The sequence below is a fragment of the Aethalodelphis obliquidens genome, unplaced genomic scaffold (genome assembly GCF_003676395.1).
Source record: "Aethalodelphis obliquidens isolate GAN/ISIS:26980383/991018 unplaced genomic scaffold, ASM367639v1 scaffold12, whole genome shotgun sequence".
Lineage (NCBI taxonomy): Eukaryota > Metazoa > Chordata > Mammalia > Artiodactyla > Delphinidae > Aethalodelphis > Aethalodelphis obliquidens.
The window spans coordinates 9,458,927-9,486,727 of record NW_020837956.1 but is presented as its reverse complement, the minus strand read 5'-3'; the positions used below and the strand labels follow the sequence as shown (position 1 = coordinate 9,486,727).

The following is a 27,801-nucleotide window of genomic DNA, read 5'->3' as shown; positions in this document are numbered from 1 at the left end:
ATACCATAAGTGAATGTACTTTTATGTAGGGTCAGAGGGCGCTGGAAATATTTTGTGAAGCTATGCGTTAAATTTGGAGTTATATATGCTTAATAGCAAAACAGAGCTAGGAGTTTTCAGTTTTTTATTTTTCATTTCTATAGTAAAGAGGAAAAATAAGCTGCTTCTAGAAAATATCAAGCCAACAGAGAAAATTCTTCCAATACCAACATCCAACTTAATCCCATCTCTCCTTCTCCCAGATCACTGGAGACCTAGGACATCTGGACAAAAGTTTAAAAACAGGAAATATTATTTTGACTTACTGCCACCATGAAAGCATACATTTCCACATTTTTAAGAAAGTAAGAATTTAGAAACGTGTGCTTACAAGTAACTACAAAACCCAGGAGAAAAGCAAATGCAACTGTAGCAACCAGCAATAACAAAAGAGTCATAAAGAGCCTGTGCTCTGCAACAAGTGCACTGCTATGAAGAGTAGTCCCTGCTCACTCCAACTAGACAAAGCCTGCACGCAGCAACGAAGACCCAATGCAGCCAAAAATAAATTAATTAAATAAATAAATAAAAGATAAAGAAGATCTTGAATTGTTAGAGTATATTTACTTTCAAATATGTTTCCTAATTTTGGACATTTAATTCTGAAAAATCCCACTTAAGAGGATACAAAACAAGTCATATATTATAAGATCAAGTCACACAAGCTCACGGGCGGTACAATGAGAACAAACATTCGGGATTCCTCTTTCCTCCTTGGGCATTCTAATTTAAGATACCTGACTTACTGAGACTAATATAGGTCCTAATGAAAGCATCTCTGCCATGAAGACTGAGTTATGAGAAATTTCTAAAAGTACAACTATGAAAGAAGTGTTACTCAATTATTATTTTTTAAGGCAGTAACTCAGGGAAAGCTATAAGAAAATGCCTCTGTTCCTAAAAAACTACAACATCCATGATATATATTTTTTTCACTCATGAATGAACTATTCTATCAGGTCTCACCATCATCCTTACTACACGGGTGGCTGAACTGACATTAGCATTTATCTAACATGCTCCTTTATGAGAACTGGTCTTACGAAAACTTTGGCATCACCAACAAGAGATTTCTTACTAGTTACTTAAGGGCAGCCTCAAAGTCTGCTTGTGTATTTACATGTGTGACTCTACACATACCCATACAGGTATACAGTTCTCCTTGTCTCTTCAAAAAGCAGTTTCTCTTCCCAAATCAGTCAACAGTTTGTGCCCAAGTCTATGTCTACCACCTATGCTGTGGGGACATGAAGGTGTGTGTGAGAGAGAGGATCCCAGCCCTCAAGATAGTTATACTTTACTTGGGGAGATAAGACATACATTCTCATGAAGAGTTCTCAGTGCCAGAAAAATTGCTGGCTGTCTTATTCTTGTTAGTAATGTGGGGGTGCTATCACCTGCCTGTTATTTGCATAAATCACAAAGCCTTAATCAAAATAGGTAAGAAAAAATAAATCCATGCTACTTATTTCAAATATATTAAAATACAATAAATAACAGAGCTTATTTTGAGTATGTAATAAGTAACATACCAGTGTGCAATAGTAGGCAAGATGGGGCGACAGTCTTAATGGCCAAAATATCACTTAAATTCAGGAAAGGAAGTTAGGGAAAAGGAATGGTTTCGCTATTATTACCTCAGCAGTGACAACAGCAAAGAGTGTGGTTTCTCAAGGCTTTTCTTAAAACCCAGAGGTGTGTTAAGAATAAGCTGCTGGGCTAGGTTCCTAGAGATCTAGGTTTTAGCCCCAACTCCTTCACGGTCATATCCTCTCTTGCCCTGGTTTTCTACCCATACTGCTTGAGGCTGGAACTAGACGACGGCTAATATTCCTTTAATGAACACGTCTGGTAACTCTTTCTTTGATAAATATATCCAGGTCCCCTTTCCAACTCCTCTGCTCCCCCTCCCACCCCCACTAAATTACAGTGTGTAACATTAAATTATTCATGAATCTATGACTTTAATTTTTTGTGTTTCTATACTGACGGCCTTACGGCAACTGGTTAACAAAGCAAAATCCTAATTCAGATTGCTAAAATTCAGCAGCAAACAATCTTCAGTTTTACATTATCTAGTCCTAATAACCTAGCCAGATTAGTATGGCATATTATTCAATATTGTTACAAGAAGTTTTGGCATAGCTGTAATTGACAGTGGCGAAGATCAGCCCAAATAATTATGTACTCATTGTTTTTAGCTGACTTAAAACTGGCTTGGCTACACAGCAACCAAGAGTAAGGAAATAATTTCTTTTCTTGTGATAATCTAGTGACAACATCAAAGTATGACTTTGGTATAAAACGGCTATGTAAATATCCTTTCATCTTAAGTCTTATTAAAGCCATGGTGTTTGGCAAAAAAAAATTAAGAGCAGAAGAAGATAAGTACAGGTTGTAATATCAAACTATTTCCATTATCATTTTAATGTTGGAACTCTTGTTTGGACATCCAAATCTTAGGATAATTCTCACCTAGTAACAGCAATGAATTCAAATAAAATGAACTCCAATAAAATGCTAAGCAATACAAATACTCTTTTTAGTCATATCAGGACAGAGAAAAAAGAAATCCAAAATGGAAAAGGAAGAACACACTCAATCTTCCATATGAAGCTGTATGATAAGGTGAATAACAGAAGCAAACACAAATCAGATAATTGAGAAATATGCTGGAGAAGTTTCTCAAATACTATTCTTGCTTGTATCTACTAGCTCCACTATACAGTTTAAAATGTGGCCAAATTTTTAAAGTAGTTGTTAAACACTTCCTGCATCTGACATATGTTTCCAGGGTACTTCTGACATTGATATGAGAGATTATAAAACATTTAGAAATGAAAATGTTACTCTCCAACAAAAAACACTATAACTTCCAAGCTTCCTCTGCATTCACAAGACGGAAAAACATTTGGAAAATAGTAGCTTTCGGTTTTAAAATGTTCAAATAATATACTTTACAACAAACACGAAACATGTAATTGTTCAAGGCAAGGAAGAGACAAGTCTAAATAAAACAGGATCCTAAAATTTACTCTAGGAGTCATTCCTTTTCCTGTGCAGTCTCAATCATATTTACTCCATAATAAGTAAACTGCTTTACCCCTTCAGCTGGGAAGGACAATTTTTACTCTACCAAGGTGATGACAGTACCACTGCAGTGCTCACCCAACGAGAAATGCATGAATATGAAGTAGCGTCAACTCGATCAAATGAAGTGTATGCAAGATTTGATTTGCAATGCGTTAATTTAGGAACTCAGCGGAGAGGCTCCTACTATATCTAGCTGATCTAAACTTGAGCTCATGATAACACTGCACGAAGCTATGGTAGATAAAAGTGATAGGTAATGCCAATAAGACGATTCCACTGACAACACAAACTCCTCCAAGAATTCTTCCAGGCATTGTGATAGGATACATATCTCCATAGCCAACTGTAGTCATAGAGATAATCACCCACCAGCAGGCAGCAGGGATGCTGGCGAAGTCCTTGTTGGATGTTTCCAGGTCCAACCCATGTTCAAGAAGCTGAGAAAGTGCACTAAAGATTGCCATGGCAACACAGATGAAGACAAGCAACATAACCATCTCTCGGTAACATCGTTTGAGAGTCAAACCAAGTGTCTGAAGACCAATGAAGTGACGGGCAAGCTTAATCACCCAAAAAATCCTCATCATTCTAAGCACCCTCAAGGTGACTCCAGCCCTCTGGAGTTGAGAGTTCTCGCCCGTAAATACTGTCATTAACACGGAGATGTAATACGGCGTGATTGCCAGTAAATCAATGATGTTCAGGGGTCTCTTGACAAACTCACACTTGTTTTTGGAGACGATGAACCTCACAATGCATTCTGCAGTGAACCAACCTATGCAGATAGCTTCAATTATCCTGTCAAGAGAACAAAAGAAGAATTGATCATTTTATTTTTAAGCATTTTAATAGCTCTCAGATTTCTTCAGATAGTACTACACTGACATACACATTTAGTTACCTTTCCAGAAAACATAAAAGAACAGACGGCATTACCAACATCATCAGACTCACCGGGATGCAACAGAACAACAAATACATCAACAAATGAAAACTGAACTTAATGAAGTTCTTATTTATATATGGCAGGTAATAGCATTGAAAAAAACATTTGTTTGCTTGTTGTCACTAATACTTAAAAAAAAAATCTATCTCTTACTTGTTGGCTTGAAATTAACTTATACTCAGCTCGCCACACTATGAAATGTTATTCCATGAGGGCAGTGGTTCTCTACTGTGATGTAAGGTATTAGGTAGGTCAGAAGGACTTGGTTCCTACAGACAGTGGACACACCCAAGTTTTCAATGATTTACTTCTTGGTAAATAGGAGTGAACTCAATATCATCTCCGAAAATGTTACTGTATTTTTTTTTCCTACAGGCTGTGTGGGAGACACTGAATCTGAGCCTGCCTTTTGGGCTTTTCAGGAATGCCAGTGCCCTCACCAGGAGAGCACCAGGTCATGACCATCCTCATCACAAGCGTTACAGTGGAAAAAAGGCTGAGGAATCCTGCAGTGGAGCAAAACAATCACTAAGACCCAACAAGTTTGTTTGTTTGTTTTCCATAGCTATTTTGATTCAACATGTATCTTTAAAATATAGGGCCATGGACTTTCCTGGTGGCGCAGTGGTTAAGAATCCGCCTGTCAATGCAGGGGACACAGGTTTGAGCCCTGCTCCGGGAAGATCCCACATGCCGTGGAGCAACTAAGCCCGTGAGCCCCAACTACTGAGCCCGCATGCCACAACTACTGAAGCCCAAGAGCCTAGAGCTCGTGCTCCACAACAAGAGAAGCCACGGCAATGTGAAGCCCACACACCGCAGCGAAGAGTAGCCCCCGCTCGCCGCAACTAGAGAAAGCCCGTGCACAGCAACGAAGACCCAACGCAGCCATAAATAAATAAATAAATAAAATATAGGGCCACATTTAACCTAGAGCAGTATTTACCAACCCTTCCATGTCACTGCACACGTTGAAAAGAATATTACCTACATAGCCTACTGGCGTCAAGGGGTAGCATTCCTGAAGTGGAAGCCACCAGCCTCGCCCCACACTCCCCAAGGCTGAGGAATTAAACCTCAGCACAGTGGTTAGGAAGCCCTGACCCAGAGTGAGAGGTAATGCTAAGGTAATTTTTAATTAAATTACACTTTTTTATTTGTAAATATTTTTATTTCAGTTATTTCATGCAGTAGCTTTAGAAAAGAAAATGCACTACAGTACATGTCTGTACAGTACAGTACAAATATGACTAATAAAATGTTTTAAACATGGCATTTAAAAAATTATAATTAAATTACATTTTAAAATTCAAATTTAAAGTTACAGTCCTTATACCATCATTCATTTTTCTCCACATAATTCTGTCTTACTATTGACCTAGAACCAAACATGAGAAGTATGATGGAGAGAGAAGAAAATGTAGCAGGTGGGATGGTAAGGTCTGTGGGGCAACATTTTGAAAAGAAGTACCCAAAGTGCATGGCACAGAACACAGATTGCACTGAATGCTTCTCAGGGAAATGAATAAATAAAATTAACCATGTTCCCCTACTATGGAGGTTCCTAGGGCCACAGAGATTAATTTGATTTATGTCTTGAATAGGTCGTACATTCACATGGTTTAAATTTCAAAGGTTAAAAAAAAAAAGAGTACAGAAAGAAAATTCTCACTCTCACCCTATTCCCCAGTCACTTGGTTCCCCAGTATTCACTCCAGTCCCAATTCCTCACTGGTCAGAAGGGCAAGAACCACTGACCAACAAGAAAGTGGTAACTTGAGTATATTAACTCCCTGTGGCTGCTGAAAAAATTACCACAGGGCTTCCCTGATGGCGCAGTGGTTGAGAGTCCGCCTGCCGATGCAGGGGACACTGGTTCGTGCCCCCATCCGGGAGGATCCCACATGCCGCGGAGCGGCTAGGCCCGTGAGCCATGGCCGCTGAGCCTGCGCGTCCGGAGCCTGTGCTCCGCAACGGGAGAGGCCACAACAGTGAGAGGCCCACGTACCGCAAAAACAAACAAACAAAACAACAACAACAAAAAAATTACCACAAACTTGGCGGCTTAAGACAACAGAAATTTATTTTTTCACATACCCAGAGGTCAGAAGTGCAAAATCATTATCATTGGGCCAAAATCAAGTGTTAGTAGGGCCCACTCCCTTCGGAGGCTCTAGGGGAGAATCCATTCCTTGGCTCTTCCAGCTCCTGGTTGGCATTCCTTGGCTTGAGGCCACATCACTCCTATCTCTGCCTCTGTGCTCACCATGTCAAATCTCCCTCTGCTTCCACCTTGTAAGGATACACATGATAGCATGCAGAGCCCCTGCGATAATCCAGGACAATCCCCATCTCAAGATTCTTAATTTAATCATATCTGTAACATCCCGTTTGATATCTAAGGTAATATCCACTGGTTCCCAAGGATTAGGACCTGATATCTTTTGTGGGGAGGGAGGGATTATTCTTCAGCCTACACACAAACTAAGCAAGAAGATACAGCCCACAGTGAAAGTAATCCAACCTACCGCCCAGTGAGGAAGATCAGCAGATGAGGTCACAGCTGCCCCTATTTCTTTCTCTAGTGTATTACCTGCCGTTCTGCACAGAGACCCCATTACTCTGTGGTTGGCAGCAGCTTCTCTATCCCCACCAGGCTGTCAGTAAAAGCTGCTGCCATAATGACCTCTATGAACCTGGAGGCTTAGAAAACTGGGAGGGTAATGAAACTTGGTAGATCTAGAAGATAGGAGGCTGCATTTTTTCAATATTCAGTTTTAATAAACATATTAAAGGCATCCCTTCTCCCTGGTAATGCTCATCAAATACTCCATATGTTCCCCCATATTTCTAGCCCCTTGCAGTTAGGCAAGGTCACGTGACCAGTTCTGATCTATGAGCTGTGGGCAAAATGACTACAGTTCTGGGCAGAGGCATGGAAGAGTAGGTGTGAATTTTCTTCCCTGCCACGGCAACCTGAAAGGCATGTGTCCTAAGTGGCTCCAAGAAGGTGGGGTCCCTACCAGCTCAAGTCACTGAGTATATGTTCAAAGAAAGACAGACATTCCCCATCCTGACTCTGATTGGACATGGGACATGGTATGTGAGCAACCAATAAATCCTTGTTGTGTTAAGCCACCAGAATTTCTAAGTTGGTTGCTATCCTAAGTAATAAACTGGTAAATTCAGTAAGTAATAAGATACACACTCAAAAAGGATTGCAAGAGCACAAAGCAGTCACAGCAATAGTGTTCTCTGATCGGCTGTGGTTTTTATCAGTTCTCGAGCTAAAGTACTGTCTCTTCTCTAGCCAGACATGAGCAAGAGCACTAGACCTGATGCTGGGAGCCCTGCTGCTCTTCTCACTCTGATCTTCTAAGGGATCTCCCAGCAATAAAGTCCTAAGATGCTATTAAATTAAGAAGAGTAGGGGCTTCCCTGGTGGTGCAGTGATTGAGAATCCGCCTGCCAACGCAGGGGACACGGGTTCGAGCCCTGGTCCGGGAAGATCCCACATGCCGTGGAGCAACAAAGCCCGTGCGCCACAACTACTGAGCCCACGCCACGACTACTGAAGCCCATGCGCCTAGAGCCCGTGCTCCGCAACAAGAGAAGCCACCACAGTGAGAAGCCCGTGCACTGCAACGAAGAGTAGCCCCCGCTCTCCACAACTAGAGAAAGCCTGCGCGCAGCAACGAAGACCCAACACAGCCAAAAGATTTTTTAAATAAATTTATTTATTTATTTTTGGCTGCACTTCAGTAGTCGTGGGGCGGGCTCAGTAGTTGTGGCTCGCGGGCTCTAGAGCGCAGGCTCAGTAGCTGTGGTGCACGGGCTTAGCTGCTCCGCGGCATGTGGGATCTTCCCGGACCAGAGATCAAACCCGTGTTCCCTGCATTGGCAGGCGGATTCTCAACCACTGAGCCACCAGGGAAGCCCATGAAGAGTAAAAATTTTAATTGTGCCAAAAACACCAGAACATTTTCAGCTAATTACTTCCACCAGAAGCCAAATTGTTCAGATTAAAAAGGAGGAAATCCAAATGACACTAAATAATCTCTCAGTAAGGGAATTTCAAAGAGGTAAACCCATCTGTAATGAGGCCCACGGGGCTCCTCCTGCCCACCCCCCAAGTCAGACACAATTTATCCAGAATTCCACGCTAAGGAGATGAATAAGTGAGAAACCCCAGGCATCCCTCTTTCACCCAGGATTATGCCAAGGCATTCTCCAAAAACAAACACCACTAAGCCTGCCAAAACTCCCCATGTTTCCAAATGACACTCTTGCCAGTGCCACCTCCAGCAACTGCTGGAAAACTTAAGTGCTGTGTTTTACTGAGCACTACAGCAAATGACTGGGCACTCCGAGGTCTACTTCTATAAAAAACAAACTGAAAAAAAGAACGGAAGAAGATACTGAGGATACCAGAATCCTTTGAAGCCCATTCTGATTTCTTTTGAGACCCAAACAAATAGAAGCTCATGAATTCACAGCTAAATATATATATATACATATATATATATAGAGAGAGAGAGAGAGAGAGAGAGAGGGAGAGGCCTTTCAGTTGAGTACTGTGCTAAGCACTTTGTAGACATCATCTCATTTAACCCTTTTCAAGAACTTTATGGAGTGTGTCCTTCCCCTAATATCCCCATTTTACAGATGACAAAACTGAGGCTGAAAAGTTAAACATCTCTTCTAAGATCACACAACTAAGAAACTGCAGTGCCATAGCTAATGAAACCCAGATCTATTGGGCTTTGAAGCACTAAGGAACATCTGAAAATGCTAATGATTTTTATGACAATGTTCATTGTTAATATTAAATTATATACGTCAATCTCTTGGTCTCCATGGTTGATGTATTAGAGCAGCATTTTTCACACTGCTGGTTCTTAGCCCATTAATGGATCAAAACTGATGGAGGGTTTTTTTTGGAAATTAAATAGAAATATTAGTGTGCATCAAAGTATAGTTTCATAAAACTTTTGTTTCAGTTACATATAGTTGTGTACTAAGTTACGATGTAAAATGTATTCCCTTCCGTAGGCACTGGAGGAGCTCAAAAATTGCTGGCAATCATCAGTCATTCTAATTTCCCTAACTGATCCGTCATGACAGAAGGCACTTCCGGCAATGACTCAGAGGTTTACAAACAGGCTCCACAGGAGAATAAATGCTTTTAGTGCTAACCATCCCCTCCTGCCTGCAAAAAAGACTAGGACAGGACATAAAAAGCCATTAACTATGTTGTATGAGGTGAAGATCAGTCTCCCTCTGGGTGCTAACTTCTCATCTTTTTCACTTAACATTTTATTGTGAAAAATTTCACACATGGAACAAATTAATTAATATTTTAAATATACTTGCTTATCACCTATTCACCCCTATATCCATCTATTAACCTTTCTTTCTTGGATGCATTTTAAAATAAATCCAGATATCGGTGCACTTCCATCTAAAAAATTCAGAGTGCATATTATTAACCAGAGTTCAATATTTGTTTCATTTCTTTCTTTTGATTTGAACTTTACATGCAATGGAATGCACAAACCTTATGTGCACACTCACTGAGGTTTGACAAATGTGTAACCTCTATAACTGAAACTCCTATCAAGACATAGAGCAATCACATCACCTGAGAGTTCCCTGCCTTATTCATCTTTGTATCTCCTGCCCTTACTTCCCATCAGACATACAAGTGCTCAACAGCTTTTTGTCCAGTACAATGTAGTGACATTGACAGAACTTGAAGGACTGGAATGGCTCTTCTGGGAGCTTTAAGGGATAACTGAAGCCTGTCATCAAAAAATGGTGCTGAGGGGACTTCCTTGGTGGCACAGTGGTTAAGAATCTGCCTGCCAATGCAGGGGACACGGGTTCAATCCCTGGTCTGGGAAGTTCCACATGCCGTGGAGCAACTAAGCCCGTACGCCACAACTACTGAGCCTGCGCTCTAGAGCCCGCGAGCCACAGCTACTGAAGCCCGTGCGCCTAGAGCCCGTGCTCTGCAACAAGAGAAGCCACCCAATGAGAAGCCCGCGCACCACACGAAGAGTAGCCCCCACTCGCCGCAACTACAGAAAGGCCCGTGCGCAGCAACAAAGACCCAACGCAGCCACAAAAAAAAAAAAAAAAAAAAAAGAATCTGCCTGCCAATGCAAGGGACACAGGTTCAAGCCCTGGTCCAGGAAGATCCCACACGCCGTGAAGCAACTAAGCCCGTGTGCCGCAACTACTGAGCCTGCTCTCTAGAGACCACAAGTCACAACTGCTGAGCCCACGTGCCATGGCCCGTGCTCCGCAACAAGAGAAGCCACCACAAGGGGAAGCCTGCGCACCGCGGCGAGGGGTGGTCCCCGCTCGCCACAACTAGAGAAAAGCCCGGGTGCAGCAACCAAGACCCAGTGCAGCCAAAAATAAATAAATAAAAATAAATTTAGTTTTCAAACAATCGTGCTGAACTGAGTTGGACCCTTACCTTACACCAAGTGCAAAAGTTAACTCAACATGGATTAACTGCCTAAATGTAAGACCTAAAACAAGTTTTTTTAAAATTCCTAGAAGAAAACATAGGGGAAAAGCTTCATGACATTGGACTTGGCCACGATTTCTTGGCTATGACACCAAAAGAACAAACAACAAAAACAAAAATAGACAAATAGGACTACATCGAACTTAAAAGTTTTTGTGCCTCAAAAGACACAATCAACAGAGTGAAAAGGCAAGCTACAGAATAGGGGAAAATATTTGCAAATCATATATCTGATAAGGGATTAATATCCAGAATACATATCGAACCCCTACAACTCAACAACAAAAGAATCAAATAACCCAATTTAAAAATGAGCGAAGGACTTGCACAGACACTTCTCAAAGATGGTATACAAATGGCCGGCAAGCATTTGAAAAGATGCTCAACATCACTAATCATCTGAGAAATGCAATCAAAACCAATCCGAAGGTATCACCTCACACACATCAGGATACCTACTATTAGAAACAAAAACCAGAAAACAAGTATTGATGAGGACGTGGTGAAATTAAAATCTCTGTGTACTGTTGGTAGGATTGTAAAATAGTGCAGCAGCTGTGGAAAACAGTACGGAGGTTCCTCAAAAAATTAAAAACAGGGCTTCCCTGGTGGCTCAGTGGTTGAGAGTCCACCTGCCGATGCAGGGGACGCGGGTTCGTGCCCCGGCCAGGGAAGATCCCACATGCCGCGGAGCGGCTGGGCCCGTGAGCCATGGCCGCTGAGCTTGCGCGTCCGGAGCCTGTGCTCCGCAACGGGAGAGGCTGCAACAGTGAGAGGCCCGCGTATCGCAAAAAAATAAATAAATAAAAATAAAAAACAGAGCTTCCATATCATCCAGCAATCCCACTTCTTGTTATATATCCAAAAGAACTAAAAGCAGGGTGTTAAAGAGATATTTACACACCTGTGTTCATAGCAGCACTATTCACAATAGCCAACAGGTGGAAGCAACCCAAATGTCCATTAATGAATGACTCCATAAATAGAATGTGTCACAGTCTTACCATGGAATATTATTCAGCTTTACAAAGGAAGAAAATCCTGTCACATGCTAATAAATGGATGAACCTTCAGGACGTTATACTAAGTGAAAGATACCCAGTCTCACACACACACAAAGACAAAGACTGTATGATTCTACCTATAGGAGGTATCTAAGGTGTCAAAATTCAGAGAAACAGAAAATAGAATGGTGGTTACCAGGGGCTGAGGGAAGAGGAAAAAGACAAGTTGTTGTTTAACGGGTATTTCCCCTAATATTTCCATATTACAGATTACAAAACTGAAGTTAAAAAGTCAAACATCTTTTCCAAGATCACACAACTAAGAAATTGCAGTGGCACAGGTAATAAAACACGGATCTACTGGGCTTTGAAGCACTAAGGAACATCTGAAAGTGCTAATGATTTTTATGACAATGTTGTTACTATTAAATATGTCAGTCTCTTAGTCTCCATGGTTTATGTGTTAGAGTAGCATTTTTCATACTGCTGGTTCTTAACACAGTTTCAGAATTGCAAGATGGTAAATTTTATGTTATGTATTTTTTACCCAAAATAAAAATACGTACATGAAACTGTCCAACGAAGGGGAGAAGATAGGAGGCTCTTGAAGCAAGGAGCCCTTCTCCACTTGTAACTTGCTGTGAAACCATGGATAAGCTATTTAATCTCTCTTCCTGAATTTTCCTCAATGGTTAAATGATGAGAATAACAGTAAGACCTATCTCTCAGATTGTCTTAAGAATTAAATGAATTAATATGAAATAATGGTAAGTGCTCAATAAATCGTGTCTATAGTTATCATTATTACAAACCATCTCCGGGCTTGCAGTCTTCCCTTCACACTCAAAAGGAGATCATGTCAGTGTTTTCCTGAGTGCAAAGAGAAGGCAAGAATGGAAGCTCCATCCTTTCATTCTCTCTTCTCCCAAGAATTCTGCCTATATTCTCACACACTGCTGGCTGTAGCATAAACCGGTACAACCACTTAGAAGAGCAATTGGCAGAACCTATCAAGCTTTCTACTGCACATGAAACCCAGCCACCTACTCTAGGAATTTATCCTACAAACACACTTGCATATTTACATAAGAATATGTACAATGAGATCCACTGTTTGTAATACCCAAGGATAAAAAGATATATAAACATCTCTCCAGAGGAGATTGATTACATAAATGTATTTCCTAAAGTTATTAGGTTGAACCATATGAAACTGACATTGGAAATTTTATGACTCTACCTTATGCCATGTAGCCACGAAAAAGAGTTAAGAAAAAAAAAAAAAAGAGTTAAGGTGCATTCCTGAGCTTTGATGTGAAACAGTCTTCAAGATGTACAGGTGCAGGCCAGTACATATATCATGCTCTAATTGTGTGTGTGCGTGCGTGTGTGTGTGTGTGTGTGTGTGTGTGTGTGTGTGTCTGCGTATATTGGAAGGATACTTAAGAAACTGTTAATATCAGTTGCTGCCTCTAGGGAGGGAGCCTGACCGCAGGATGGAAACTCACGTTCTACTTTATTACCTTTTGTGCCCTTAAATGATTTACCATGTGCACATATTATTTTTCCAATTAAGAAAAATTTTAAAGAAAAAGTGAAAAGCATGCCCAACTAGAAGAGCAATCACCGTGATGAAGTTGTCAGTGGCTTGAATCAACCAGCACAGCCCCAGGAGTAGCACAAAAAGAAAAGTTGCACCCTTCCTACCCCAAGCTTTCAGGCTTGAACGTATGAGGCATTTCTAGCAGGCCTATACAGTGTGATGATACGTGGTGTAATAAAAATCTCCAACAAACTACATCACCGTCCACCAAATTCTCTACAGTCTCTTTCATGTCCTTATAAAAGTTTTCTCCACAAGTTCAATGGGGGAAAAAGGCAGGAATCAAACAAACAAAAACAAACTTGATTTTTTCTTATGTATTTTAATTACCTTACAGAAAGAAAAAATCCATACCACTCATATATTTTTATCTTGTACTCTAGATCAGTAATGAAAATAAACAAAAACATACATTAGGTACTTACTCAAGTACCAAGCATTCTTCTGTAAATGTATACATATTAATTCATTTAATTCTCACAACTGAATGCATAGTACGCAGAGAACAGGGATCCTCACTGGGCTGCCAAGTGAGATGTGCAGTGGAGAGAGGCGTGATTGTAGGATTTATGGCTGGAAGCCTTATGGCAACACTGAAGCCTTATGGCAAAGCTGACAGATTTTCAAAGTCAAGTTATAGCTTTAAAGGCAAAGGGAACCCCTTAAAGATTTGGCAACAGGTGGATTCATTTGTTGAATAAGCATTTCTTAAGAGGTTACCATGTGCTGGGCATATTGCCAGGCCTGTGAGCTGGGAAGAGGCCAAGTGTACTGTGGGAATATACAGCGGGCAGATGTTTATGGGCTGACTGGAGGGTGCGAACAATCAGGAGGCTGTGACACAGGCAAGAGAAATGGAGGGCCCAAGCTGGCAGATGACGGGAATGAAATGAAACGAAATAATGCAATGAAATGAAATGGGGGATAGATGGCAGAAGACTTCAACAAGACCCTGCCACTGGCTGGCTGTGAAGGGCACAAAGAGCTACAGCTGCAAGGATATGAGCAGATGGCCCAAGACTGAGCAGACCTTCAACACCATCCTGGACCTTGGAGAGATGTGTGGGTCGGAGGGAACCAGGCAGATGCCTCGAGGCAAGCGAAGAAAAGAAAACCACCCAGCAATCTTACTACAAGAGATGGCCGGGCTTCCCTGGTGGCGCAGTGGTTAGGAGTCCGCCTGCCGATGCAGGGGACACGGGTTCGTGCCCCGGTCCGGGAGGATCCCAGATGCCACGGAGCGGCTGGGCCCGTGAGCCATGGCCGCTGAGCCTGCGCGTCTGGAGCCTGGAGCCTGTGCTCCGCAACGGGAGAGGCCACAACAGTGAGGGGCCCGCGTACCGCAAAAACAAAAACAAAAACAAACAAACAAAAAAGAGATGGCTGCTGTGAACCAGTCTCTTGATTTTCCTAACAGATGAAAAGACAGAAATCATCTTTCCAGAGCCAAATTATGAAAAGAATTTCATCAACACCATGCTTCAGTGTTTGTGTTCATTACCCTGTAATCGAGGACTTGGCTCTGGGCTGCCTCTGAAGAAACCATCCACATTTCTGTGTGTATCTCTACCAGATGCTCTCAAAGTCGGGGACACCAGGGCAGCTTTTCTTCACCAGATGCTGAGGAATGAGTTTTCAGTAAACCACCATGTTCTAGGTGAACCTACACATAACAAGTGGAGAGACCCAAAATCTGCGGTTCTGGTTCTCACTACTAAAAAACTTCCCAGAGATGAGAGCAACAGAAACCCAGACCCATCAACACCTGCCCATCCAGGCCACCAGCGTTCTCCACTCCGGGTGGGCGCCCTTCATCCTGCAGGTACAATAATCTCTCCCAGCACCTTCACCTCCACTCCAAAGAGACACTAATCCATCTAAATAATGATGCAAGAAGATCAACTCACTGCAAGAATTAATCTGTTCCCAATCCATATACAACTACCGATGGGTTCTACTCCTTCTTTTTTAAATTTCATTGGCAATGCATTAGTAAAAGAATTTTTTAAAAAAGAAATGATATCAAGAGACCATCCTCCTCAGACATGATCATCTTATAAAAACTGATACCAATTCTTTTCTTTTTTTTTTCTACTTTCTCTTTTTATTTTTTTATTTATTTTTTGACATTCTTTTTTTTTTTTTTTGCCGTACGCGGGCCTCTACCGTTGTGGCCTCTCCCGTTGCAGAGCACATGCTCTGGACGCGCAGGCTCAGCGGCCATGGCTCACAGGCCCAGCCGCTCCGCAGCATGTGGGATTTTCCCGGACCGGGGCACGAACCCGTGTCCCCTGCATCGGCAGGCGGACTCTCAACCACTGTGCCACCAGGGAAGCCCTGACATTCCTTTTTTAAATATTTTTTTCCATTATGGTTTATCACAGGATATTGAATATAATTCCCTGTGCTATATAGTAGGACCTTGTTGTTTATCCATCCTATATAAAATAGCTTACATTTGCTAATCCCAAGTCCTTTCCTCCCCCAATTCTTTTCTTTTTTTAAAAAATAATTTATTTATTTATTCATTTATTATTATTTTTGGGGGCTGTGTTGGGTCTTCGTTGTTGCATGCGGGGTTTCTCTAGTTGCAGCAAGCAGGGACTACTCTTCGTTGCAGTGCACGGGCTTCTCATTGCAGTGGCTTCTCTTGTTGCAGAGCATGGGCTCTAGGCACGTGGGCTTCAGTAGTTGTGGCACGTGGGCTCAGTAGTTGTGGCTCACGGGCTCTAGAGCACAGGCTCAGTAGTTGTGGCACACAGGTTTAGTTGCTCCGCAGCATGTGGGATCTTCCCGGACTGGGGCTCAAACCCATGTCCCCTGCATTGGCAGGCGGATTCTTAACTACTGCACCGCCAGGAAAGTCCCTAAAAACGGTTTTAAAAATGCAAAAACAATGCTATGTTTTATGTGTAAATACATATGTATGTACAAGCATATATTAAAAGTGTTTTTGATTTGCCCCTTTGCTTAGACCTGCTAGGCGTCCCTGCCTGGTGAGGAGGCTGAAGCCATGGAAGCCCCCGCATACTACACCTTGGAATAGCTGTCTTGGAGGAGGGCACATCCAGAGCCCCACATGCCACTGGGCCTGAACTGAGAACAAGCCTGGGCCTGGGCTCTGGATAACTTCCCTGCGCTGAGCCGCCCCTCCTGCCAAAGCCCCCAGTTCTGTGGGAACATGCACTACTGTGCATGTGGGCTGCCACGTCACGCCTGCACCGGACATGTAGACGGTCCCCAGGTGGAGAGCGGCCAAAAACACTGGTGAGACCCACACGTCCAGGAGCCAGTGGCTAATCCAGGATGGAGCGACAGTCCCGTCAAGAAGAGGCCAAAGACAAACACCACAGGGCACAATAGGGCCTGAATAGCCAGGAGATGCCAGCAGCAGCGGAGGCCAAAAAACACGCAGCCAGATCGCCTCCAAGTGCCCAGGCCGCTTCCCAACCCACACCCCGAAGCTGCGGAAACCCTGTAGAGGCTTGAAGCCCTGTGGAACTCGGCAAGGAGAAGAATCGTGGCCTTCTGCCTGGCCCACATCGCCCCTTCAACACATGCCCTGGCCTGGGGCCTGGGTCATCCCAGTGGAGGGCTCGTTATGCCTGTCTGGACTCCTCCCCTGGGCCCCACCTTGCTCTGGGATGAGCCTGGAAGACTGTGGGGCAGAACATTCCGCATGTCCCTCCTTTCCTGGATTACTGACAGGTTTCTCAATTAGAAATCTCTCTTCAGGGAATCCGTACTATCTTAAGGAACTTTTTTGTAGCTGTACTCAGAATTGTCATGTTTACGTTAATTCCAATTATGAGCAATGATTAAAACGCGCTTCCTTTAAAAAAAAAAGTGTGGGCTTCCCTGGTGGTGCAGTGGTTAAGAATCCACCTGTCAATGCAGGGGACACGCGTTCAAGCCCTGGCCCGGGAAGATCCCACATGCCACGGAGCAACTAGGCCCGTGTGCTACAACTACTGAGCCTGCACTTTAGATCCCGTGAGCCACAACTACTGAGCCCACGTGCCACAACTGCTGAAGCCCGTGCCCCTATAGCCCATGCTCTGCAACAAGGGAAGCCACTGCAATGAGAAGCCCGTGCACCGCAATGAAGAGTAGCCCCCGCTCGCTGCAACTAGAGAAAGCACCCGCGCAGCAATGAAGACCCAAAGCAGCCAAAAAATAAATTAATTTTTTAAAAAGTGTGTTTTTGTTTCTTTGTTTGTTTTGGCTGTGCTCTGTGCATGCAGGATCTTAGTTCCCTGATCAGAGATCATACCCACACCCCTTGCATTGCGGGCACAGAGTCTTAAGCACTGGACTGCCAGGGAATTCCCTAAAAGTGTTTTTAAATGCATAAAATAATAACACCAAAGTCAGGAAAGTGGCTATATCTGTGGAAAAGGAAGTGATTTCAATGGGGAAAAGGCACCTAGTAGACTTCAACTGTACTTTTTATGTTTTATTTCTTAAGATGGGTGGTAGGTACACAGGTGCTCAATGTACTATAATCTATATTTTTTTACATGCCTGAAAGACTTTATGATGGTTTTATGCATAACTTCTTCTTCTGCCTTCGTAAAACGTGTATTTCCTTTATTTCACAGATTGATTTGTTCTGCTTTTTAAGTTTCTGGTAACTGTAGTCAAAGAAAACAAATTTTGATTGGCATAAAGAAATCACATTTTAAAAAAATGCTTGAAGTTTGCTTTATTTTCAATAGTCTCCTAAGTTAAAAATAATTCTTTAGAGCATTTGCTGTAGAAATGTTAAAGCACCAACATCCACCATTTAAATAAATTATACAGATTAAATGAGAAATAGGGACAATTTGTTTTAAAAGCCCATTGTATAAGGTACTGTTTTTTTTGTATGTTTATAAATTTATTTATTTATTTTGAGTTGCGTTGGGTCTTCGTTCCTGTGCGCAGGCTTTCTCTAATTGCAGCGAGCGGGGGCTACTCTTTCGTTGTGGTGCGCAGGCTTCTCATTGCGGTGGCTTCTCTTGTTGAGGATCACGGGGCTCTAGGCATGCGGGCTTCAGTAGTTGTGGCATGTGGGCTTCAGTAGTTATGGCTCACGGGCTTAGTTGCTCCGCAGCATGTGGGATCTTCCCGGACCGGGGATCAAACCCATGTCCCCTGCGTTGGCAGGCGGATTCTTAACCACTACACCAGCTATTATAATAGTCCCCAGCTATTTTTCCACTTTGGAATTTATCCAACATATGCACTTATACCAATTTGCAAAGAAACATGAAAAAGACTGTGTTCTGCACTCCTGTTTGCATTTTTGAAAAACTACAGTCAAGCTAACCATTCCACAGCAGAGTAGAACAGGGACCTGGGAATCAAATGCCAGGTCACGACTTAACCACTATGTGAGTCTGACATCCTACTTAATCTATCTAAATCTCAGTCATAAAATGGGGATAACAATGGTGCTACCTTGTAGGATTATTATGAGGCTTAGATGATAAAATAATTGTAAAACTTTAACAAGTGACTAGCACATTATAAGTATTCAATAAATACTGACTATTACAGCCATTACTATAATTGATAGGACAGACACTTGTAAATGAACTGTGGCCCATCTATACAATGGAATACTACACAAATTTTAAAAAGAAGGAGGAAGATTTATATTAACTGATTTGGAAAGAGTTCCTAGATGTTAAGTGAAAAAAGCAAATTGCTAAACAAGATTATAGAATGATCCCAGTTACAAATTTAAAAGACACCTGTAAGGGGGCTTCCCTGGCGGTGCAGTGGTTAAGAATCCACCTACCAGGGCTTCCCTGGTGGCGCAGTGGTTGAGAGTCCGCCTGCCGATGCAGGGGACATGGGTTTGTGCCCCGGTCCGGGAAGATCCCACATGCAGCGGAGTGGTTGGGCCTGTGAGCCATGGCCGCTGGGCCTGCGCTCCGCAACGGGAGAGGCCACGGCAGTGAGAGGCCCGCGTACCGCAAAAAAAAAAAAAAAAAAAAGAATCCACCTGCCAATGCAGAGGACATGGGTTCAAGCCCTGGCCCGGGAAGATCCCACATGCCGCAGAGCAACTAAGTCCGTGCGACACAACTACTGAGCCTGCACTCTAGAGCCCGTGTGCCACAACTACTGAAGCCGTGTGCCTAGAGCCCGTGCTCCACAACAAGAGAAGCCACTACAATGAGAAGCCTGCGCACTGCAACAAAGAGTAGCCCCCGCTTGCTGCAACCAAAGAAAGTCCGTGCACAGCAACAAAGACCCAATGCAGACAAAAAATAAAATAAAAAATAAATAAATTTATTAAAAAAATAAAAATAAAAAGACACCTGTAGGGACTTCCCTGGTGATGCATGGATAAGACTCCATGCTCCCAATGCAGGGGGCCCAGGTTTGATCCCTGGTCAGGGAACTAGATCCCACATGCATGCCGCAACTAAGAGTTTGCATGCCACAACTAAGGAGCCCACCTGCTGCAACAAAGACCCGGTGCAGTCAAATAAATAAATATATATATAAATAAATAAGAGACATCTGTATAATATGCATATATAATTATGTGGATAGTGGATATACACATACATACACTCATATATACGTAGTGTGTATATTTGTATATATGCAAAGAAAATTTCTGGAAGAATACTCAGAAACTGGGTAATAGGATGCAGGAGAAAGAGGCATGTTTACTCTTTACTCTGTAACACTTAGAACTGTACTTTTTTCCAATGAGCAAAGTTTTCATTTGAAAAAAAAAAAGAATAATGTTTAAAATAACTTGCTTACCAAAAGGGAGAAAAAAAGCACTTTGATTAAAGAAAAGGTATTAACAAAGGAAGTTTCCACTGAATTCTAAAATTGGCAGCAGATAGAAAAACACTGTACACATATTAAAAGAAACAGTCCACTGTGAAAGAACAGACTTTAACTGAGGTTCTGGGTTATGTTCAATCCTATCAGAGATCTATTAATTACTGGTTTCCGAAAATATCCACCTTATCTGCAAAGTAAAAGCACTGAGACTTTCATCTTCAGTTTCAAATATTGCTTTTTATTTTTAAAGTACTTTAAAAAACCTATTGAATTTATATAATATTGACCTAAAAGGCAATAGAAATAATACAGTTGAGTTTTAAATTTCTATCACCTGCTGTTTCATCTTTATTTCATTTTTAAACTTGGGCTTAAAATAACACCTAAAGAAATTTAATTATCTTTACATCTCAAAGTCTCACAACACAAAGCAATTTTTAGAATAAAATTTCTAAAGAACAGATTAAAATTACAGCAAGGCTTTGCATGCTAAAGAGATTTAAAACTCAAAAGAGAACACTGCTGGGCTTCCCTGGTGGTGCAGTAGTTAAGAATCTACCTGCCAATGCAGGGGACATGGGTTCAAGCCCTGGTCCGGGAAGATCCTACATGCCGCGGAGCAACTAGGGCCGTGCGCCACAACTACTGAGCCTGCGGTCTAGAGCCTGTGAGCCACAACAATTGAGCCCACCCGCTGCAACTACTGAAGCCCACACACCTAGCCCATGCTCCACAACAAGAGAAGCCACCGCAGTGAGAAGTCCATGCACCACAACGAAGAGTAGCCCCTGCTCACCGCAACTAGAGAAAGCCCGCGTGCAGCAAGACCCAACACAGCCAAAAATAAAATTAATTAACTAATTAATTTTTAAAAGTTTAAAAAAAAGAGAGAACACTGCTGCTGAGAAAACTGAGGGACCAAAAAGTAAAAGGCACAACTTATTTATATCTGGTCCATGTTTTATTTTTATTTATTTATTTATTTATTTATTTTTTAAACCCAAGCCCCCTGCATTGGGAGCACAGAGGCTTTTTTTTTCCTTTTCTTTTATTTATTTATTTTTTTAAAAAAAATTTATTTTATTTTTGGCTGCGTTGGGTCTTCGTTTCTGTGCGCAGGCGTTCTCTAGTTGCAGTGAGCAGGGGCTTCTCATGGCAGTGGCTTCTCTTGTTGTGGAGCATGGGCTCTAGGCACACGGGCTTCAGTAGTTGTGGCACTTGGGCTCAGTAGTTGTGGCTCACAGGCTCTAGAGTGCAGGCTCAGTAGTTGTGGCACACGTGCTTAGTTGCTCCGCGGCATGTGGGATCTTCCCGGACCAGGGCTCGAACCCGTGTCCCCTGCATTGGCAGGCGGATGCTTAACCACTGTGCCTCGAGGGAAGTCCCTGTAGTTTTCTTTGAATGGGGTCCTAAATTAGAGAACAAAATATTTGCAACTTATGTCATTAACAAAGAGCTAATTTCTTAATTCTTTCTAAAAATCGCCAACTAAGAAAGTCATCGCCAAAATTTACACAGCTCACTGAAAAGTAAAATAAGTGAGTCCTAAATATATGTAAAGATGCACATTTTTACTCAGGGCAAAATAAATTAAAACTGGGCTTCCCTGGTGGCGCAGTGGTTGAGAGTCCGTCTGCCGATGCAGGGGACACGGGGTTTGTGCCCCGGTCCGGGAAGATCCCACATGCCATGGAGCTGCTGGGCCCGTGAGCCATGGCCGCTGAGCCTGCGCGTCCGGAGCCTGTGCTCCGCAACAGGAGAGGCCACAGCAGTGAGAGGCCCGCGAACCACAAAAATAAATAAATAAATAAATAAATAAATAAATAAATAAATAAATAAATAAATAAATAAATAAATAAAATAAATTAAAACTACTAGACACCATTTTTCACCTTCCAGCATGATAAAAAAATTAAAAGTATAGGTATGTTATAAGTCATAATTCTAGTTATTACTTTAAAATGTGTATCTCAGAAATAACTAAAAAAAAAAATCAAAAGTATAATAACGCTTTGTAGAGTATGAAAAAACATGGTCTCTCACACACTGCTGGTGGGAGTATAAATTGATACAACTTTTTGCAGAGCAATTTGGAATTATCTATGAAAATGACAAGTACAAAATATGGAGTAGATAAACAGCAAGGACCTACTGTAGCATAAGGAACTATATTCAATATCTTGTAATAACTATAAAGGAAAAGAATCTAAAAAAGAATACATATATATGTTACTGAATCACTTTGCTGTATACCTGAAACTAACACAACATTCTAAATCAATTATATTTCAATAAAAATTTTAAAAATTATATATATATAATTTTTTGAAAGGCAAGTACAAATGTCCTTTGACCCAATGACTTACTTTCAGGCATTTATCCTATGGATATACTTTCATGAAAGCAAAATAATGTACATGTACAAGGATATTCACTACAGCATTCCCTACAGACAAGAAACAATGTTAAGTGTCCAGAAATTATAGGACATTCATACAATGGAACGTCATGCAGCTGCATAAAAGAACTAAGCAGTTCTTGGGATTTTCTGTTGTTGTTTTTTGGCTGCGCAGAGTGGTTTACGGGGTCTTAGTTCCTGGATCTTAGCTCCCCACCAGGGATTGAACCCACCCTGGCAGTGAAAGGGTCAGGTCTTAACCACTGGACCGCCAGGGAAGTCCCCAAACCATATATTCTTATCTTTATCCCTTTTGCACAGTAAGTACTTGATAAATAATGACTCCCTGACTTAACAGACTTTTTTCTCATTCTAGCACAGGATCCCATTCTCCTCAACTAAGAGTTCTACCGCCTGAATGCCTCAGCCTTAACCCACAGAGCTCTTCAATCTATGCAAGAGAAGATACATTCCTGGAAGGTTATATTTTGAAAAGTAGATAAACAATAGATATTTATTGTGCCTGAATAATAGTTTTTTCTAAAAGATGCTATCATAATAAATAGTACAATATAAGAGAATTTAGATGCCTTCTAGGGCTTTTCATCTCATCTAGTTTGGTGGCTAAGACATGGTTATATAAAAAAATAACCACCATGCTAGGAAGGATATTACAGCTGCCAAATGAGTCACACAAGTAAGCAGTCTCTCAAGAAACTCAGGAGGAAATATCACATCTACTAGGGTAGTCAGGAAACGCTTCAAAAGGGAAACAGAATCAGAGTTGGGCTTGATGGATGATCTAAAAGGGACTGACTGCACAGTAAGGGACATCCAGGTGGTTCAGGAGCAAGTGAACAGGCTGGTCTGGACAAATGGAGCCTGCAGGTGGCAGGGAGTGCTCCTAGATCCTGGAAATCCACTTACTCAGTCCCTGAGCCTGTATCCTTCCAATGCCCTGGATTTATTTTGATTCTTCCTACTATCTCCCAGAGTTGTCATTTCATCTCCATTCTCACCAACCTGAAAGCAATCCAAGCTCTCATTCCCTCCCTCTGCAAAAATTTCCAAATTAATCCTCCTATTTCCAGTCTCCACCATCTCCAATTTATGGTGTACAACTCATGACATTTGTTACCTTATACTCATGATCCACTCACCCCAAACCTGCCAACAGCTAACCACTGCCTGCAAAATAAAATTATTCTCCCTCTCATTCCAGACCTTCTAACATTGCCCTGTCTCAATCTCTCACTCCATCACTGGACTCACACTCCCTAAACCCCTAAACGTAATATACAAATGTCATGCCTAGGCCCTAGATGTTCCTATTACCCGGAAAATCTCCGTATTTTGTTCCCAGGTGGGGTACACATGGTTGTACAGGTTTCAAACACTGTAGTTTACATAAATGATACCACCTGCCAGTGTTGGGCAGTGCACAACCTCTGCAACCTTCCAAAGACAGCTTGTTTCCATCCTCTTCCACCTTGAGACCTTCCCAGAACAGCTCAACCCAATTGTTGATCAATTGTGCCTCTGATTCCTACATCAATTGCCAGCTTGACACGGTTTCCTCACCCAAAAATGTTACAATATTTGGAATACCGAGAGTACCTTGAACACAGCGGATACTCAAAAGATGCTTGCAAATTACAGTGGGTAAGTCAACAAAGGCAGATTGTGGTTAACGGGCAAAAAGCCTTGGGGAGGGACTTCCCTGGTGGCCCAGTGGTTAAGAATCTGCCTGCCAATGCAGGGGACACGGGTCCGAGCCCTGGTCCACATGCCACGGAGCAACTAAGCCTGGGCGCCACAACTGCTGAGCCTGTGCTCTAGAGCCCGCAAGCCACAACTACTGAGCCCGCAAGCCACAACTACTGAAGCCTGCATGCCTAGAGCCCGTGCTCCGCAACAACAGAAGCCGCCGCAATGAGAAGCCCGCGCACCACAAAAAAGAGTAAACACCGCTGGCCGCAACTAGAGAAAGCCTGAGTGCAGCAATGTAGACCCAATGCAGCCAAAAATAAATAAATTAAATTAAAAAAAAATTTTTAAAAAGCCTTGGGGAATTCCCTGGCGTCCAGTGGTTAGGACTCCACACTCTCACTGCCAAGGGCCAGCATTCGATCCCTGGTCAGGGAACTAAAAATCCCATAAGCCACGCAGCGCGGCTAAACAAAACAAGACAAAACAAAACAAACCAAAGGTAAAGAGCCTTGAAGGCCAAGAGAGAAGTTCCGACTTCATTTGGGAGATGATCAGAATATGATCAGAAAGATGTTTTAGGAAGAAAGCCTAATTTCAGCAACCACAAGCAAACAGGGTTTGAGACACTATTCTCAAAGTACCACCTTAGTTGTCTGTTGGAGGGGGCCTGTGGGAGGCTCCCTCTGTAATGTGCAGCCTCCTCAAGTCATTCAGTCATCCCTCAGTTTATCTGTTTGGGATTACAGATAATGGTTTTCATATACCTACACTCAGAGTGAAGCTTAAAACTGGGCCATTAAGCCAAGAAAAACATGTCTCTGCCTGAAATATCTGCGTATCTAGGAAACAGTTCTGACGTGAATAATTATATACATACATAAAATACATATACACAAATTAAACATTTATCTTCTTCCTTCACTTCTTTTGCAGTCTTCCTCTTTTCCATCTGTCTCTTCCCTTTTTGGTTTCTTTCTCTCTTTCCCCCTAAAATTATTATTCATGTCTCTCATTTCTTTCATAAGTACATAAATTAATTTCATTATACTGATGGAGTACCAAATAAGTAATTCTTATCTGTAAATTGAAAACTCAGAAACTAATACATTAAACAAAATGAGTTTTCTAATTAATTTCCTTTCAAAGCATGTGTCTTAGATTTCATGTCAAGATAGCATATCAGTAATGGACTCCATGGTCCCAGATAGTTTATTTACTTCCTAAATTTAAATAAAAATCTTTACTCTCCAAAGGAAGAATATTATGTGGAAGTAATCCACTCCAGTATCAGGGCACATAGCACCAGTGGAACCATGCACATGTCTATCAGGAAAAGATTACCAGGCAAGCAACCAAGTTTTTAAAATGAATGGAGAGTAAATCTTAAAAGAAGATCCAAGGTAAAACACATGATACAATTTTGTGTTTGTGCCCAAAGAGGCTGTCTCCCTTGAAAGCCCAACTTTACTGTTTATTCCTCCCACCAAATATGCAAAATAAACTCACTAGTACTAAAAACAGAAGTATGCTATCACTACTGAAAGGTAAGCACTATCAAAGGAAAGATCAAAATATTTTCCTTTCATCCTACTAAAGTGAAAAGAAAAACCATTAAATACTGGATACTGTTTCTGAACTTAGGGCAGTTTCCCATGGTTTTTTCCCTCCCCAGCCTGAAGATCTTCCGGAAGTTACAGTGTGAATCTGGTAACAAACGGTGGACAGGTGCTTTGCTAACTCCATACTTGGTAGGAAAAGAAGAGGAAAAGGGCACGGACAACCATTATTTAGAGTCTATCGCTAAATTAATCTCCTTTATAAAAATTCCATTACAACTAATGTTATGCAGAGTATATAGAGTGTGTGGGCAGTGTACAGCAGACCACACCATGATAACAAGACTTCATCTTTTCAAACACCATCAGAAATTGGCAAATAATTCAAACTCCTCTTAGCCCAAGGTTAAATTGTTGAATACTAACGATAAAAGTTTAGAGAAATCTAATTAACCGGTTGCTAATTTGCTCAAAAGTAAACTACAAACATGGGAGGCTTGTTCATCTCTATCTGCGTCTCCCCAAGGCTGGCGATTCGCCCTCAGGAGGGGCGTCTAGTGGGCGTACCAGAGCCGGCTAGAGCTGGGGAAAGCGGGGTGGGGTGGGGGGTAGTGAGGACCAACCCACCCCTTGGCTCGCCGCGCCTATGGCCGCGCTCGGCCCAGAACCCGGCCTGGCTTGGCCTCCCGGAGGCAAACAGGACGGAGACTGGACCGACGGACGGGACGGACAGACTCGACAGGACGGACAGGACGGGCAAAGAAGCAGTGCGTCCTACCCGGAGGGCTCCCTCCCAGGGCCGGCGGAGTACCTGCTCCGGTCATCCAGGCTGCGGTTGTCGGCCGCCGCGGCGCGCCAGTCGGGCAGTGTGCTGGCGCACAGCACCACCATGGACACGATCACGAACACCACCGACACGCTGGCCAGGATCTGCGCGGCCAGGGACGACGTGGGCTCCTCGAAGGTCCGCCGCATGCGCTCCAGCCAGCGCCGGGAGGGGGCCGCCTCGGCACCGCCGGGTCGCGCCTCGTCGCGGCCCAGCGCGCCCGGCTCTTCGGCCGTGTAGAAGGTGTAGGTGTCGGACATGCGGTCGTCGAGGCGGCGCTGGCAGCAGTACTCGAGGTGCGCGCCCTCCAGGCCCCAGTACATCATCTCATTGTAGAAGGAGAGCTCGCACATCCGCGGCGCGAAGCGCAGCTTGCCGTGGCCGCGCACGTATAGCAGGATGAAGCCGAAGGCCTCCGAGTGCCGGTCAAAGAAGTACTCGTTGCGCTCGCGGTCGTAGTCGTCGCACACCTCGAGCACGTCGCGCTCCGAGCGACAGCCGTGCAGCCGGCTCACGCGGCGCAGCGGGAAGTCCTTCAGTAGCTCCCGGGACAGCGAGTACCGGGCGCCGCCCACGTTCAGCACCACCGAGGCCGCCCCGCTGCGCCTGTAGGTCATGGCTGGCAGCCCAGAGGCCCCGAAGCCCGACGGCGCCGCCGCCGCCCCCCAGGCCGCCGCGCGGGGCCTGCCTGCCGTTGGCCGACCGGGGAGCGCGCCGTCGGGCCCCGCAGGCTGTCCCGCCGGCTCTCCCTCCGTGCTCCGCTGCTGCCCTTCGCGCTCCGCTGCTGCCCTTCGCTGGCCCGGGAGCCCCTCGGCTCTAGCCTCTTCGGCAGTCCGGCGTGGCTGCTAGCGACGCTCCCTCAGCACGGCAGTACCTGTAGGTGGCCGGGAAGTCCCCTCTGGCGCCAGCGCTGCGCCCCACGGGCCGAGAACGAAGCTGCCAGCGCCGCCGCCCCTCGCGTCTGAGGAAACCCCCTCCGAGGCCGGGGTGCCCTTTCAAGGCGGCGGCGCTTTCCCCCCTGGGGGGCGTGCGTGCCGAGAGGAGGCGCTGGCGCTGGATGTCTCCGGGTCCCTGGCGCTCCCTCCGGCCGCGGCTCCAGCTAGCGCCCCGCCACCGTCCAGAGGCAAGAGGTAAAGTGAGCGGGTTCGGAGGCGGCGAAGAGCCGGCTCCGAGAGGCGGGGGCGGGGCCTCCTCGCGGTTCCCCCTCCTTGCCTCCTGGCTCCGCTCTGCTCACCTCCCTCCACGCGCCGCCCTCCTCTTCCCATCCGCGCCCTCACCTCGCTCGGGCTGGGA

General features: G+C 43.6%; 1 protein-coding gene across 2 annotated transcripts; it reads right to left on the bottom strand.

Moving 5' to 3' along the window:
• Positions 1-1,395: 1,395 nt before the first annotated feature.
• KCNG3 (potassium voltage-gated channel modifier subfamily G member 3) lies at positions 1,396-27,439 on the bottom strand. 2 transcript variants are annotated; one of them, XM_027113279.1, is made up of 2 exons: positions 26,461-27,439; positions 1,396-3,930 (listed from the first exon to the last, which is right to left on the bottom strand). In XM_027113279.1, the coding sequence occupies exons 1-2, from the start codon at positions 27,123-27,125 to the stop codon at positions 3,285-3,287; spliced, it is 1,311 nt and encodes a 436-aa protein (XP_026969080.1). In that variant the 5' UTR covers positions 27,126-27,439; the 3' UTR covers positions 1,396-3,284. The 2 variants fall into 2 exon arrangements, with proteins under 2 accessions (XP_026969080.1, XP_026969079.1); XM_027113278.1 differs by having other exon boundaries at positions 26,494-27,439.
• Positions 27,440-27,801: the final 362 nt, after the last annotated feature.

Coding starts and splice junctions, on each gene's coding strand:
- KCNG3 (XM_027113279.1), bottom strand. CDS start 27,125: ATGACCTACAGGCGCAGCGGGGCGGCCTCGGTGGTGCTGAACGTGGGC. Junction 3,931..26,460: donor CCTGGGAGGGAGCCCTCCGG/GTAGGACGCACT, acceptor TTCTCTTGACAG/GATAATTGAAGCTATCTGCA.